This window comes from Vipera ursinii (genome assembly GCF_947247035.1).
Source record: "Vipera ursinii genome assembly, chromosome: 12".
Lineage (NCBI taxonomy): Eukaryota > Metazoa > Chordata > Lepidosauria > Squamata > Viperidae > Vipera > Vipera ursinii.
In genome coordinates, this window is record NC_139525.1 from 20,139,513 (window position 1) to 20,156,014 (window position 16,502).

The 16,502-nt window shown below is 44.5% G+C and overlaps 1 protein-coding gene across 1 annotated transcript in view; it reads right to left on the reverse strand.

The window, feature by feature from the left end:
• LOC310646086 (uncharacterized protein) overlaps window positions 1–15,744 on the reverse strand; it is a gene marked incomplete at its 5' end in the record, with an annotated part of 30,850 nt that extends 15,106 nt beyond the window's left edge. The window contains 5 exons of the mRNA XM_083372304.1: window positions 874–958; window positions 1,371–1,412; window positions 8,013–8,162; window positions 8,520–8,693; window positions 15,665–15,744. Coding sequence (XP_083228430.1) covers window positions 874–958; window positions 1,371–1,412; window positions 8,013–8,162; window positions 8,520–8,693; window positions 15,665–15,744 — 531 coding nt within the window. The remainder of the gene's footprint in view (window positions 1–873; window positions 959–1,370; window positions 1,413–8,012; window positions 8,163–8,519; window positions 8,694–15,664) is intronic.
• Between the last annotated feature and the right edge of the window lie 758 nt (window positions 15,745–16,502).

Consider the following 16,502-nt stretch of genomic DNA (forward strand, 5'->3'; position numbering starts at 1 on the left):
CTGGAAGCTTCAGAAATGGCTAATACAGCATATGCATTTTTTTAAAAACAAGATTTTATTTGAATATATAGCCATTCTGAAATATCGATTGATTGATTAAATATTATGTGCCATCAAGCCAACACTGACTCTGGCAACCAACTCCAGGATGATCTATGCCCAATGTGGCTCCTCAGATCATCCAGCCATTGCCACTCGAATCAACTCTGTCCACCTTGATGTTGCGTGTCCTCTTTTCTCTTTCCTTCCAACTTTCCCTGCATCAAAGCTTTCTCTAGAGAGCTAGATCTTTGCAGATGTGCTCAAAGTAGGATGACTTGAGCCTGGGCACTTGTGCCACAAGTGAGAACCCTGATAATCCATGCGCCTCTTTCTTGGCTATGCACAGTACTCTCGGGAGTCTTCTCCAACACCAACATTCAAAAATGTCAGTCCTCTTCTTCGAAGTTCGACTTTCGCTTCAATGGAGCACCACAGAGATTATCACTGCTTGCCAAAGTCTGAACCTTGTTGCTATGGCCATATTCAAACTCTTCCTGCAGTTGTAGAATGATTTTGAAGATGGCATTAACAAAAACTTGGTATTAACATTTTTCTTCTGCCCAAGTACTTAAACAAACAAACAAAAAAGGCCAACACATGTATCTGTGATTCTAAAGTCTCATTCTTGATATGGAAGCAGGGGTTGAATTTAAATTCCCTTATTTTTTAAAATATATTTAACACTTTAATGATGGAAAGACAATTACATTTTGGCTAAAGGAAGTTCTCCATCTATTGATATTATTTTGGAGGCTTGGATCCCCTCATTCATTAGTTTAAGCTGCAGTTTCTCTTTCAGCTTTTAACAACAACAATTTCTTTATTACTCACAGAAGAGCTTTTCTCCCTGTCCATCACCAAAATCTGCATGGGAAAACTTTTGGGGTACTCAGTCTGCTTCATGTCATAGATGTGCCTGTAATTCAAATATGGATGGTGAGTTCAGAAATGTGCTTCACAGAATAATTGTATTAAGTAAAATAGAAAAAAGCTATTTGAAGTCCTCTGAAGAATTCTAGTATTCCTCTGCCTGGGAACTCCCACACAGATTCCATTGGGATGCCATTAGGTGAAGATGAGGATTGGCCCAGAATGGACTAAAATGGGGAAGGCCACTATGGGAGGTGGGTGGGATAGAAGGAGCAAGTATGTCATAAAATGAAGCTGGTGTTCCCCATTTTTTACAATCTAGGTATCCTTTTATCTCTAGGATGTTAAAATAGGGAGCACAAATAAAGGCAGGGCATCTCATTCTTGGCACACTGGCAGGGCCTTCCTTCAGGATGCAGTAACACAGAGCAGAAAAGAAGGAAGAACACATCTTATACCAGAGCAGCATGGACAGCCATCTTTCCTTCACTTCTGAAGAGCTGGAAAGAAAGAAAAAACATTGAGGCAGGACAATATCACATAGCTTTTGTGAACTTTACTATATTAACCTGCAAAGCCCCTAATCTTAGGTGTGAGATGGCTCTTGGTTCTACTTCTGTCAAGGAGAATAGAATAGAATAGAGCTGGAAGGTGATGGATATGATCCCTGTTGCCCAAGAGGTGAGTGCCGTGGTAGGAAATGCCAAGAACTACCCATCTCTTATCCCCCCATTGCCAGAGTCCCAGCACGACCACTGGAGCCCATGCCACTTTACCCATCCCCCAACCAGCTGTGATACCAGCCCTGTGTCCCAGCCAAGTTTGTTGCCACGGCCTTGGGATGCCAGTTCCAGAGTCCAGCCAAGAGAAGTCCAGATAGTGGTTCGACCACATCCCCAGGACCAGCAAGTCACTCAAGCCCTGAAAGCTGCCCAAGCCCAGCAGAAGGTACAGGAGGCTCCACCGAGGTTCGAGCCGCCTCCCATCAAGCCCATCTTTGATGGGGATCCCAAGAAGCTGACCTTGTTCTTAAACCAGGTGTGGGATCATTTTGATTGCTACGCTTATGCCTATCTGGATGGGGCTATGATGGTGAATGCTGTGGTGGCAAATTTAGAAGGGTGAACGAGCTCCTGAATTGCATGACATTAATCTATTCATGGAGCAACTGAGGCAGTGGTGAGATTCAGCCAGTTCATACCACTTTGGCAGAATCGGTAGCTAATTTTTTGTTGCCCAGGCCCAGAATGGACTTTCGGAAGTGGCATCCACACAGAGAACTGGTTGTTGACATATTTGAATCCCATCACTGAACTGAGGAGTCAGTTTGAAGACAAATCCCGAGTCCTACTGGCTGAGAAAGAAATCCACCACCTGAAGCAAAGAGGTCGCCCCACAAGGGAGTACATCTGTGAGTTCAGGAGGGTTGCTAACCGGCTGAGGCAGTCGCCTGAGCGGTCACTGATCAACTACTTCAAATGGATTAGATTATGCTTGCTTCAAGCCTGCATCATTCGAGGTATTCCTAACCTATTGCATGAGTGGTACCGTATGGCAGTGATGCTGGACATCAAGCTGGACTGTCCCTGAAAATCAAGCACCACTGAACTCAAGCCACCATGTGTCCAAGAAAAACACCTCTATGGCCCAAGCCTCTGCAGCCACTAACATCTCCCAAGCACCAGCCAGGGCTCCTATCAAATGCTACTGGTGTGATCAGGTGGGTCACTATGGTGTGGAATGCCCAGCTCCTCACCCTCAACCCAGGAGCATGCCAATTGCTGCCACAAAACCATGAAGAGCTCCTAGAGGGGGAAGAGAGAAAAACAACTGGGCACATCAAGACCTGGGTGTTGAAACCTCCCCTCCCACCAAGCTCAAAACCAACCCCCAATCTGAGCCACAGCAAATGCCAGCACCATACAACAATGGCAAGGAAGATGAGGAGGACCCCATGGTGAGTCAGCCCATTCCCTCTTTTGCCATTCCCACCAGGCTGGTAGTGCCCAAAATAGGATCTCACACGAATTTTAACATCTTAATAGACCCAGGATGCACCCAGTGCTTAATTAACTTACCTACCATACTCAAACTGGGTATCTGAGCCAAGCTATCACCCCTGCCCATGAGGGTTGAGCAGGCACCTCATCGGAGGTGCCCCAGCCATGCATCTAACTGAATCTGTGCATTTGGAAATGGGTCAGCATTGGAAAATCATCTGTTTTGTGGTGGTTACGAATATGACTGAAGCAGTAATTTTAGGGCTAGCATGGCTCGATAAATGGTGCCCTAACATCTGGTGGGAGGAGGGAATGCAGAAGACTGGGGACAGGACTCCTCCCACCTGCCACTGACAATAAAACAAAGACACTGGCCATCAGCAAGATTCGAGGGGAGCCCTGTGAGACCCTAAAGACTGTAGCTGAAAAACTGCTGGGGATTCAACTGGTCCCCACAGAATACTGTGATTTGGCGGAAGCATTTAGTGAGAAGGAATGTGGCATCCTGCTCCCCCACACCAGGCCATGGACTCTGCTATTGAAATTCTGCCCAGTGCCAAGCTCCCAAAACCAAAAATGCACTCTATGACAGGGCTTCTCAACCAGTGGTATGGGTACCACCTGTGGTACATTGGTACCTGGCAGGTGGTATGCAACCATCCTAGAAAAGTGGTAATGGGGGAGGGGAATGAGCTGAACCGGTGGTAGCACAAGCCTGAGCGAGAGATGACTGGAGCTGCAGGGCTGTCAGGGCTCAGCGGAAGCGCCAGGATCAGTGCCAGGATCCAGCTGGAGCTCAGCACTGATCCCGGCACTTCTGCTGAGCCCAGAAGAAGCACCAATCAGCTGGAATGTTGCAGCATCTCCAGGGTGTTGTGATTTACATTCAGATGCTTGGCAACTGATTCATATTTATGACGGTCACAGTGTCCCAGGGTCATGTGCAGTGACCAAAACCTGCTGCAATCACCCAGCAGATGGGGGGAATAAAAACCAAACAACCCCCCCACCCCACCCCCGCTGCCAATCCTCAACAGAAATCCTCACAACAATGAAAACCTTGGACAGGAGGAAGAGTGCCGCTGGGTGGGCAGGCTGGTGTCTTGCTCGGCTGTGGCTTGGGGGGCACTTTTTTCAGTGCCATTGTTACTTCGAACAGTCACTAAGCAACCTGTTGTAAGTCAAGGACTAACTGTACTTCAGCACTTTTTTCCTTTTTTTATTGAAAAGTTTTACAGTACATTTTATTTATTAAAAAAAACAAAACAAAACCCCTCCCAACCCCCTCCCCTCTTCCCAACCCTCCCCAACACCTCCCTCCCTCCCCCTCCCCCCTCCCCGACTTCCCAGAGCTAAATACAAGGTATAAAAGTAGAAACAATCATAATCTACCATATGCAAACAACAATAAACTATTAAATCTATCGCACTTTAACTCTTATAAAATAACTACAAGCAATATAAATATCACCTCAATACTTATTCAAATGCTAAATGAAACTTTTTAGTCCCATATTTATTCTGGATGTAATCAATCCATTTTTTCCACTCCACAATATATCTCTGTTGCGAATGGTCTTTCAGATATTTCCTTTTTTTTTATCAAGTCACCTTGCTAGGTGACTCGGTTGTTGCCATATCCTAAAAGTGGTAGAATGGGTGGAAAGATTGAGAAGCCCTGAGCTGGATGACATGAGAGATGTGTGCAAATGAAGACAGGCCAGGAGAGCAGGCCAGAGGGAGGTAATGGGGTGGCTCCAAGGGAGGGGCAGAAGGCATTGAGAAGCCATGCCTTGAGGACTGAATTACAAAAAGGGAATGTGTGGGCAGTGCTGGTTGCTGAAGGCAACCATTGCAATGTACTGCTATTGCCGGTGAATAATTCTCTGTTTTGCATTGTGTTTCATGTGGACAATTTTCTCAATTTGGTTTGTGTTTTGTTGCCTTTGTTTTTGGACCACTTGGCAGGTTTGTTACCAATATTGTTTTCTTCTGAGTCTCCAGCCTACTTGTCAAAAGGGATTTTGTCCTTGTGCATTTAACAAGGACAAACATAGGCTGGGACAGAACACTGTATTCAAAACTGTCAAAGTGTGAATTTCACAAAACATGCCTTGACTATCTGGGCTATCAGATTTCGAATGAGGAGGTAGAGATGCCAAAGTTAAAACAGTACTGGAATGGCAACCCCCACGAACCCACAAGCAGCTTCAAAGTTTTCTTGGGTTTGCTAACTTTTATTGTCAATTTATTCCCTATTTTGCAAAGATAGCCATGCCAATCACCAATTTACTCAAAACAGGAAAAGGAGGGGGGAAAACTCCAGGCTTGTCAGTCATTGCAGTGGTCATTAGAGTGCCCAGCAGTGTGTGAAAAACTAAAGAGACTCTTTGCAGCTGAATCAGTTCTTAAGTACCCTGACCCTGGACAACAATTCATCATTCAAGCTGATGCAAGCAGCGTGGCTGTGGAGGGCATTCTCTTACAAAAAAAATCACAAAGGGGAGCCTTTGACCTCAGAATCCAGAATCCAGGTATTGCAATGGAGTCATAATGCTAAGGAAGTGGGTCACTTTAGATTTTTAAAAACAATGTATCTGCTGTGTTTTTTGGAAATTGGCAAGGTGTATACTGGTGGGTTGTAAAGGAATTTGCTGCTTGCTGCGGTGGCAAATATCCCTATAGGTCTTCCACGAAATGAGGGAGACCGCAGATCCCGAGTCAACTTCCATTTCACAGGGAACCCCGTGCAGCTGGACATTGATTTTAACTTTTGGTCTTAACACTTGATGGACCGCTCCCGCCCCCTTATTCCTCCCTACAGCTAGTACTAGGGACCTAGGGGGCTTTTTCCCGTTGGCCGTGGTCAGACTCATACCTGCGGATGTCACTTCCAACTCGTGCAGGTTCTCCTGGTTCTGGCTACGGCATACGGCTCTGAGGTGTCCGGTTTTGCCACAGCCGTGGCATTTGGCACTGCGGAAACGGCAGGAAGCTCTTGGGTGGTTTCCTCTGCAGCTGGCGCATTTGACCCGATTTCCTTGTGGGATGCCACCTTGGTGATTTTGCTGTTTGGTGGGCCCCCGCAGCCGTTGCGGTGGGTCTGGAACCTATGTTGGACGGCGTCTATATCTGTTGAAACGTTGTTTTCCCCGAAGTCGCTGGTGTACGGACCCGTATGGTCCAATTCCTAGTGGTCCGGTTTTCTCGCGGTGGCTATCCTCGTAAGCCATGACTTCCATGGTGACCTCGGCCAAACTCATGGTGGGCTTTGTGACCAGCTTCTTCTGTAGGCGCTCGTCCTTCAGCCCGATGACTACCTGGTCGCGGATCCAGTCCTCCAGATCCGGGAACCGGCATCTTTGTGCGGCATGCCAGACCCCCGCTATGAAGTCAGTGGCTGATTCGTCCGGGAGTTGACAACGCCGTGCGAATTTTACGTGCCAGAATAGTGATTTGATTTGGTCAGCATGAAATGCTTACTGAGTCCTTCTGTGAGTTCCGCATATGGCACGGAGGCGATGGGTTCTGGACTGAAAAGTCCTACGGCCACGTCGTACACGGCTGGCCCACTGAGGCAAAGTAGTGCCGCTGCTTTGGACCAGTTGTCCGAGATCTTGTTGACCAGCAGGAACCCTTTGACCTGGCCCCAGTGCGACTCCCAGCACTCTGGGTGGCGTATATCGAACTCGCGGATGTGGCCGAAGTTGGCCATACTGTCCCGGTCCTGGGTACTGCTTCGCGAGCATTGAGGAAGTTGTACTTCCCGCCCAGTGACTTCAGCTGTGACTAGCTCTGAGCCGTGGAAAAAATTCTCTTCCCTCGGCTAGTGACTTCAGCTATGCGAAGCAGTGGATCCCATCCTCGTCGCCAGTGCTTTGTCCGTCGTAAGGATTACGTGAGACAGCTGGCTCAAAGTAACATTTTATTCATGAGGAACCGGGCAGGGAACAGAATCACAGCACCTCTATTTATACCCCAGCTGGCAGGCTGGCGACCAATCCGAGCCGTGCCGGTTTCCCGCTGTCAGCGCGGACCAATTGGCGGTGGTGAGCTCTGACAGCCCTGAGCTGTCAAGCTGTATCGCGCCTGCGCAGTTACCTGCGTTTTTGACAGCTGAGAACTGTCAAGCGGTTGCGCTTGCGCGGTGGCTACCGGCAGCTTTTGACAGCTGTCAAAAGCTGCCGTTGTGCTCGGTTGGTTTTACCTCATAACTATTTACATGTAATACCTAACCGTTAACCATAACATATTAATACACAACACCACTGACTGAAGACATAATATCTACCAGAATCTTCAATAAAAATGCAGATAAAAAATTGGATTTGGGAAAATCTGGTGTGATCAAAGATCTGAGAGATTTCAAAGGAAGTTACTCTATGATGTGGTTGTTTTATCTGAATATCAGTGCATCATAATTTTATAACTATAATCTTAATCAAGACTTTTAGTAGTTTTTGTTTACTGTCCTGATTCCTGATTGTAACTTGTTTTGTGAGACAATAGTGATATGTGATAAATAATCCATGATCTTATTGATTTGTGCCTTGACAGAAGGCACAAATGAAAAATCTCTGTGTTGTCCTAGGATCTGAGCAGGGTCTTCTCCAGTGGGCTGTGTTAGAAATTCTAAGGAAAGATTTGTAGAGACAATCAAACACATTCTCATTCTGCCTCTCAAGGCAGCAGAAGCAACCATAGGAAAAGAGCAGCCACTGTTATGTCCAGCCTTGTGCTGTCCGGGGTGTTAGACCTCTCTTCTTGGCCAATAGGATGAGGGTGAAGTTTGGAAGCACCACCGTTAAGGGTGGCTGCCAGAGGGAGATGCCATGAATTTTACCCACAGTTATTTTTCTCAATTGCTCTTGAAACTGCTTCTGTTTACCTACATGGGTAAGCACCCCTCACTGTGATTGGAGTTGTTTGGGTGAGGATTGGGTGTATGGAATGCCCCCCTTCCCCTCACATCTCCTCAGTTGCAACTTTGCCCTTGTCACAACCTAGAAGGCACCACTTGTTGATGAGGGCAGAGCAGACTGGTTGAGTTCATCTCTTGCCATGGTGGTCCCTTCAAAGAAATGGGTTTATGGACATTACCTGAAAGTGATGACATAATTTACAGTTGGCCAGCCAATCACAAAAGATGTATCTGCGCTCATTTTCTTCTCTGACACTTCACTAAGGCAGGATCCAGTCCATACTTCACTCAGAGGAACTTTTTTCTTCAGTTTCAAGCTGGAAGAGGACCTGCATGTCAAGCCAGAGACACCCCTCTTAAGCATATTTGCAGAATTCAGAAATCCCAGCTAGGGTCCCTGATTTGTCTCCTCCTACACATAACCAAGAACTCTTCCACAGAGTCACAGACACACTCACTCACCTAAAGTGACATGCTTATTAAACAGCTCACACTCAAGACCCTGGGTTCAGAGTTCCATGCCATGATTTCCTTTCTGAAATAAACCCTAATTGGCTTGATTTGCCTTAACTCATGGTTACAAATCAGAAGGCAGGGTTCACACCAAGGTTTAATGTTGTATGATCCCAATGTTAGCTAATAGTAAAGAGCATTAGCTGGTGCATCAAATGGGCATTCACACTTACTTGGATTTGGCAACAATTAGCATGTTGCTGAAAAGGAACAAATGCCTCTCTTGGGTTTGCAAGCCCAGAGAAAGCTGGACACGCTCATCCAAGATGAAGATGGAATTTGGGTTGCTAAACGCTCCAGCTGGTAATCCATTATCTCTGTGTGAGGATGACAAAATAATTTCCCTGCTGGAAAAGAGAGCAGAAAATGAATTGGGATGATAGTAATACTTTTGCAGTTTTGCAGTCCAGTTTTATCTTCAGCGAGTACTATTATTTTCAAGGAAATATTAAGATCTTTCTCTTGACTACAATTGCATGATGAAGCCCCATTGAACCAAGTAGACCTTTTTATTCTTCCTCCAAACCTGCCCTTCACTGCTCTTAAATTCATTTGCCCATTTCTCCTCTTGTTGTAGGGGAAGTTACATCGTGTGTATAACAACCTCATGTCTTCTTCTGGATAGGCATGTCATGTCATCCACTATTTCTTTATTTCTTTATCTATTTATCTATTTATACTTATAATTCAGATTGCTATGGCTGCCCAACTCACAGTGACACGGGGTGGGGGTGGGCAGCTTGCTGTCTAAAAACAAACACCATGTAATCTACATGAAGCCAACAATTACATATTTCCACAGGGCAAAGAGCTTCAGTGTATAAAACAATTTGGAGAGATATTTTTAAAGTAAAATATTTATTTCTTTAAGAAATTAAACTAAAATATGATGTTCAAATGATTGGACATTTAATACAGTTGTTACTTCATTTATCCTCATTTGCTAGAAAAATGCTTTGCTTTCATCTGGCATTCTGTTACCAGATCATGGCAAATGAGAGGCCCACAGCTTTCTTTTTCTCTTTCCCCTTCTCTGTCCCCCAATCCTTTCCACAAATCACAGGTGTTTCCAGGGAATCTTGAGACTGGCCTAATTTGCCTCATTGATTGAGAATTATGGAGGCTGAAGGATTGTAGGTATGTGGAGTGAAATAAAGCTGCCTGAATCTGCTTGGTCCTTCATGGCCCCTGCTTGTCTCTCCCTTCCCCCTTGGTCAAATCTCCATCAAGTTCCAAAGCTAAGATCTGCCTCTCTTTGACCCCATGAAGACGATGTGCCTCTCCAGAAGAGAGGAGAGGAGGCCAAAATACAGTGCCGGAAGGGGCAGTTCACCATCACCACTGCAGTTCTCTACTTCAGTATGGAAGTTTGGAGGCAAATATATTCAATATCGCAGTTCTGTTTTCTCCAGGATGGGCCCCAGTTACACAGAATATAAACCCTGAAGTCCTTAGCCTTCCCCATCTCGGTTGGGGAACCTGGGGAGCTGAAGAGTGAAGGTTAGGCAGAGCTGCCACCACCACTGTTTTCCCCTGTTTGTGTGTGTGTGCGTGTGTGTGTGTGTGTGTGTGCGTGTCTGTGTATGGGAGGGGGACTAACTGCAAGAAATGACAACCTTGAGGACAGGGAAGGAATGAGCTAGGGGGCTTGAAGTCTTCTGAAAGAGGACAGTATAAAAAAGAGATTCAAAGGAACCCCACCTTGATTTTGATTAAGGTCAGAAGGGGCAGAGAGAAACCGACAAGCAGTCAGGATTGTGCTACAATGTCCCACAATAAGAGAGAGAATTGCTGGGATCTGTGCTGTGCCTGTTTCTTGGCTTGCCTTGCCCAGAAGGACTGAAGGGAAGTTTAAGTATGAGGCTCCATCAGTTGCCTTTTGCTTCCTGGCGCCTTTGAAGGGCCTCCAAATAACACCAAGGATTTGGGTCTCCTGCTTGAGAAATTAGGGGAAAGCCTGAAAGCATAACACCTTGTTTCACATAATTGGCAATTCAGGTATTTCTTTAAGTTACCTGAAATCTGTGCAAGCTGTTTCCCCAAACCAGGGTGCTAAGCGTAGCCTTAAATGAAAATTGCTCCTAAAAGATTGTTTGGTTCTAAATGAACATCATCTGAATTTTTAACTTGGCTTAAAGCAATATTTATTTCAGTAAAATACTGTCAGAAAAGATTATTTATGAGGGCATTTTTGGAAACAGACACGATAAGTGTATGTTCTTTGTTTATCCATCATCTTTTTGTGGCTAGAAGGGAAATCTCTGGATGATGTGATGGTCATTCGTCATTGGAAGAGGAAATGAGTTGGGCATGTAGAGTTGAAATGCAAAAGGCAGCAGTGACTGAGTGGTCTTTGTGCCAAGCTCAAAGAAACCAAGAAAGCCTCCAGGGATCAGTACAAATCCAAGTTTAAACTAGCAAAGAAATGTCACAAATAAGCATGAACTGACAATCAGGCAATAGTGGGAGGATTTCAGCTTTTCTCTTTGCCAAATATTTTTAATGCTCGATGATTCTACTGAGCCAGCCCTGCCTGACACTTTAACCATTCAAGCTGCATAATTAACATTAAGGTGCAATCTTGTGATAATTTTTATGCTACTGGGGTATCTTCAATTTGGATACCCATAATGGCTCAGTGCCAGTGTAACATCTGAAGTAGACTGCATATTCTGACAATGAAGGTTGTCAGATGTCTTGAGAGGCTTGCAAGATTGCAGGAATGCAAAATATGCATCCCAGTTGTGGAGACAAAAATGTTTTTGCATTGCCCTCCACAGTTCTTCAAATACAACTACAGGATAAAATCAGATTGTCTTCACTTCTACAGACCTTGAAGTGTTAAAAGGTTGCCTGGATATGTACTTCAGGCTGAAATTGGGCTGGGAAAAATAAAAGTTGCCTTAAGCTCTATTACTGGGAAGCAGAATGAGGCAAACCTTCCTGTCAATGGGAAAGAGAGTTCACTAAGCATTGTGGAATCATAGGGTTGGAAGGGACCTTGGAGGTCTTCTAGTCCACCCCCCTACCCTTCTTATACCATCCTAGACAAATGATTTCCAATCTTTTCTTGAAAACCTCCAGTGATAGAGCATCCACAACTTCAGAAGGCAAATAGTTCCACTGATTAATTGCTCCCACCACTAGGAAATTTCTCCTTACTTCTAAGTTGGATTTCTCTTTAATGAGTTTCTACTCATTACTTCTTGCACTGACCTCAAGTGCTTTGGAGAATCGGTCTACCCCCTCTTCTCTGTGATAGCCTTTCAAATATGGGAAGATGGTTATTGTGTCACTGCTAATGCTTATTTTCATTAGGTTAGGCACACCTAGTTCCCTGGTTCATCATACAGTTTAGCTGCCAGTCTCCTAATCATGTTTCTTGCTCTTCTCTGCACTTTTTCTAGAACCTCAACTTCTTTTTTTTCTATCATGTTGATCAGAATTGGGTGCAATATTTCAAGTGTGGCCTCACTAGTGCAGTATAGAGCAATACTATTACAACTTCTTGTGATCTTAAAACTATCTTTCTGTTAATGCAGCCTAGGACCGTGTTGGCTTTTTTGACAGTTGCAGAACACTGTAGCTCCTAATAGTGGTCCACTAGGACATTTAGATCCCTTACACAGTTACTGCTGTTGAGCCAGGTATCCACTCTTCTGTACGTGTGCATTTGGTTTTTCATGCCTAAGTGCAGGACTTTACTTTTCTCACCACTGAACTGCATGTTGTTGGATAGGACCCAATGCTCAGGTCTGTTGAGATCCTTTTGAACTTTGAGTCTGTCTTCCAAAATGTTAGAAAATCCCCTCAGCTTGGTGTCATCTGTTTCCACCAATTTTGAATGCACATGTCAAAATGGCTAAAGGCCTTGACGTTCCACCACATCTTACCCACTATGAAAACATCTAAAGAATTTCAGAGGAAGAAGCACACCCCAAACAGTGGGGGTACGCCTCTTCCTTCAGAGCTCTTCTAGCGACCTTTGTAGGACTGTACAGTAATAAATTTGGAGTGGACTGTAATTTCTGAGGCTGCTTCAGATGTCAACAGAAACAGTGATTCATACTCCTAGGAGTCATTTGAATAGGATCAATGCACCTTCTGAGCCAGAGAGGAAATGCCTGTGACTCTTTTTTCTAAGTTGCGTAGACCTGGGGCTCCGCAGGAGGAAGGGCAGCTCATTTCTACTTCCTCTCTCTGTGTGGATTCTATGGATGGCACCTTCCCACTGGCTCTATTTCGTCGAAATGGATTCTATTTTCAACATGACTTGGAAGATGACCTGATTTTACTAGGAATCTGAGAGGTTGGTGGAGTAAAGGTCACTGTGGCCCGTTCAATGGACTGCTACAAGGAACAAGGCATTTCAAGGCAGTTCAATCTGCTGGCTAAATCAGTCGAATTAATTCTTCTCAGGCCTCACAATGAAGTTATTTCTTTTTATTTCTTAATGAGGACTGGAAATATTGGAAAACCTGATCTGTACTTCATTCAGTAGCTCCTTTTTAAAATATACCCTTTTCTAAAATTGTGCCACTTTTCTTGAAGACCAAAAGTTGCAAAGTTTAGTCCTCTCCTGCTGGTAACAAGTTGTTTTCTAAACTGATCTCATTTGGCCAAATACCTGTCTTTGTTTTAATGAAATGCCCTGATTCTCTTTGATGTAAAATGTAAGACCCACGAGAATGAAGTTTCCAAGTATACAGAGACCGCCCTAAAATATTGGCCAGTGCTATTGATTGAAGGAGGGGAGTGGGGTTAGTTTGCAGCGGTCCAAAATCAGGAGTCAACTGCACTTTTCCCAACTAACAAATAGTATTATGAGGCAAATGTTTTGTGAGCTGCAACTTCATAACATTGTGGTGTTATGAAGCACATAAACTTTCCATGAGCATTAAGAGTTTTAAGAACTACTTTACTGAAAGGCAGAAACTTTTGTGGGTTAATGACAGGGGACTGAAAAAGGAGGAGAAGCAGGTGTGAGTGATTCTCTCTATTCAGTTTTTATAACTCAGTCCAGTTGACTTTAACCTCTCTGCAGACAAAGGATTTTTTCCCATCTGAGAGAATTTTCTGTGTGCTGAGAGGAGAGCTGTTTTTCTTGGCAAACTCACTGAAGTGCTTTGCTACTGCTTTTCTCTGGAGTGAGCTGCTTTTTTTTTACTTCTTAATGCAGGATTTCCTGGTGGTACCCCATTTAAATATTAATATGATCCAAATTTGCTGATCCTTTTTTGATATCTGTCAGGTTCAGCTACATGTTGTAGATATTATGTAGACATAAAGTTCTGGAACCTATGCAGGGTACAGATGCATAGGTGAGGATCCCTCACTGGCTCAGAACTACAGCAGGAAGAATGTTTGCCCCTCAATGATTCACCCGGCCCTCAATTTCTATTCTGTTGAAAATATAGATGTTGCAATGTTATCAACATTGGTTGGGAGGGAAATTTTTTATTTATTTATTTATTTAGTGGATTTATATGGCTGCCCACCTCACAAAACATAGCTCTGGGCAACATTCAAACATAAATGAAACAGAAAACAGAAAAGCAGAGAAACCCAAGATTGTACCAGGTCAACCATGACTTGATATCCCATCCCCTCCATGGATCACAATTTGCTATTTATGAAGCCACCACTTTCTAGGCCCAGTATTGAAAGCCCAAGATTATATAGGACAACCCCAAATATTGTGAGTAGTCCAACACTATTTAGTTTTTAAGAAGAGACTGGACAACTATTTGTCTGAAATGGTATAGGGTTTCCTGTCTGAGCAGGGGGTTGGACTAGAACAGGGCTTTTCAACCAGTGGTACGGGTACCACCTGTGGTACATTGGCACCTGGCAGGTGGTACGCAACCATCCTACAAAAGTGGTAATGGGGGAGGGGAATGAACTGAACCAGTGGCAGCACCGCACAAGCATGAGCGAAAGATGGCTGTCAGGGCTCAGGGAAAGCGCCAGGATCAGTGCTTCTTCGGGGATGTCAGGGTTCAGTGGAAGCACCAGGATCAGCACCGGGCTCCAGCTGGAGCTCGGTACTGATCCTGGAGCCCAGAAGAAGCACCAATCAGCTGGAATGTTGCAGCATCTCTAGGGTCTTGTGATTTACGTTCAGATGCTTGGCAACTGATTCATATTTATGACAGTCAGTGTCCCAGGGTCATGTGAAGTGACCAAAACCTGCTGCAACCACCCAGCAGACGGTGGGAATAAAAACCAAACACTCCCCACCCCACCCCCCGCTGCCAATCCTCAACAGAAATGCTCACAACAATGAATACCTCGGACAGGAGGAAGAGCACTGCCGGGCAGGCAGGCAGGTGTCTTGCTCGGCTGTGGTGTGGGGGGCACTTTTTCAGTGCTATTGTAACTTCAAACAGTCACTAAGCGAACTGTTGTAAGTCGAGGACTACCTGTACTTCATCACTATTTTCCTTTTTTTTTTGGTCATCAAGTTTTTGACACCTTGCTAGGCGACTGGTGGTACTCGGATGTTGCCTGAAGTGGCTGACAGACCACTCAGAGACAGCAGGCTAACATTAACTGGTTTATTAGGGAATCGGACAAACAGGTGTTCGGGGTTCGTACTTTTATAGCCGGCTGCCGGCCGGCTAGTCCAATCAGCGGCCGTTCTTCTCCCGCCAGGATTCCGGGGCCAATCCGCTGTCAGCTGTGTTTGACAGCTCCTTTGTCCGCGTGGCTGGGCGGTTCCGCGTTGTGTTGACAGCCGAGAGCTGTCAACTGGCTGCGCCTGCGCTTTCGCTGGGGAGGGTTTGACAGCTGTCAAAACTCCCGCGTGTTCGGCTGTCATGGTGTTTACCTCACAACTAAATATAACTGTTTAACTCATAACGATAACGATCTTACATATAATATATTGCCATATCCTAAAAGTGGTACAATGGGTGAAAAGGTTGAAAAGCCCTGGACTAGAAGATCTCCAAGGTTCCTTCCAACTATTATTATTATTATTATTATTATTATTATTATTATTATTATTATTATTATTATTATTATTATTATTATTATTATTATTATTATTACCCCTGACTTCTGTTCCCCCAGACCTCGGGTGGGCTGGCTGAAACAGCCTTGACAGAGTTCAAAACCCACCCCTCCAAACTCCTCTTTCCCCCAATTGCAATCAATAAATCTTTATTATGGCCATCAACCAGCCCAACTGCAAGATTAAGGGAAGAACCCCCTACCTATGACAGACCTCCACCCTTCTGTTTCACTTGCCACCCCCCAGATGTCATAGGACAATAAAGCCATGTTCTAGGAAAAGGTTTGCATCCATGTCTCTTACCTGGAACAATATTTTGATTTGCTAAGTGCTTTGCTGAAGACAGCTGAAGTTGAACGTCTTCTTTGAACGATGGGTTTCATTTTCTGTGGGAGAAAAGGACAGGGTGGGTGAGTAAGCTGTCATGGTGCAGGATAAGCTACATCAATGTTTCTCAACCTTGGCAACTTTAAGATATGTGGACTTAAACTCCCAGAATTCCTCAGCCAGCTTTTGGAGCTATGCTAAAAGGAAAAGAATATGACAGAGAGTAATTCCAAGTGGGTGGTGAAGAGGAGATGGCTCAATTAAAAAACTTAATGCTTGGAATGCTGTGTTGCTAGAGAGAAGATCCAACTTCAGGTGGAGGTGCTACTTGTTGTATGTGCAGTGACTTTGTTCCTGTTGGGGAAAGTGATCAAGCCAAAGAACCATCACTACAGGCTACACAAAGACAAGTGAATAAAGAGTAGATAGCATAGGACTTCCGGTGGCTGCGCAGCGCAGTTAAAAATTACAGACCGATATCGCTTTTAAATACAGATTACAAGATATTTGCTAAGGTTTTGGCTAATAGACTGATGAGGGTTCTGCAACAGGTGATTCATGGGGACCAAACGGGGTTTATTAGTAGTAGGCAAATAAAAAATAATGTGAGGCATATAGTTGATGTGTTAGAGTTTTTGGAAAGGAACAACCAGATCTCTGCGGCGCTAATTTTTCTAGATGCTGAAAAAGCTTTTGATCAATTGAATTGGCAATTTTTGTTGAAAGTTTTAGACAAAATGGATTTTGGGGGAAATTTTTTGCAACCGATTAGGGCATTATATCAAAAACAAACCGCCCGAATTATAGTTAATAA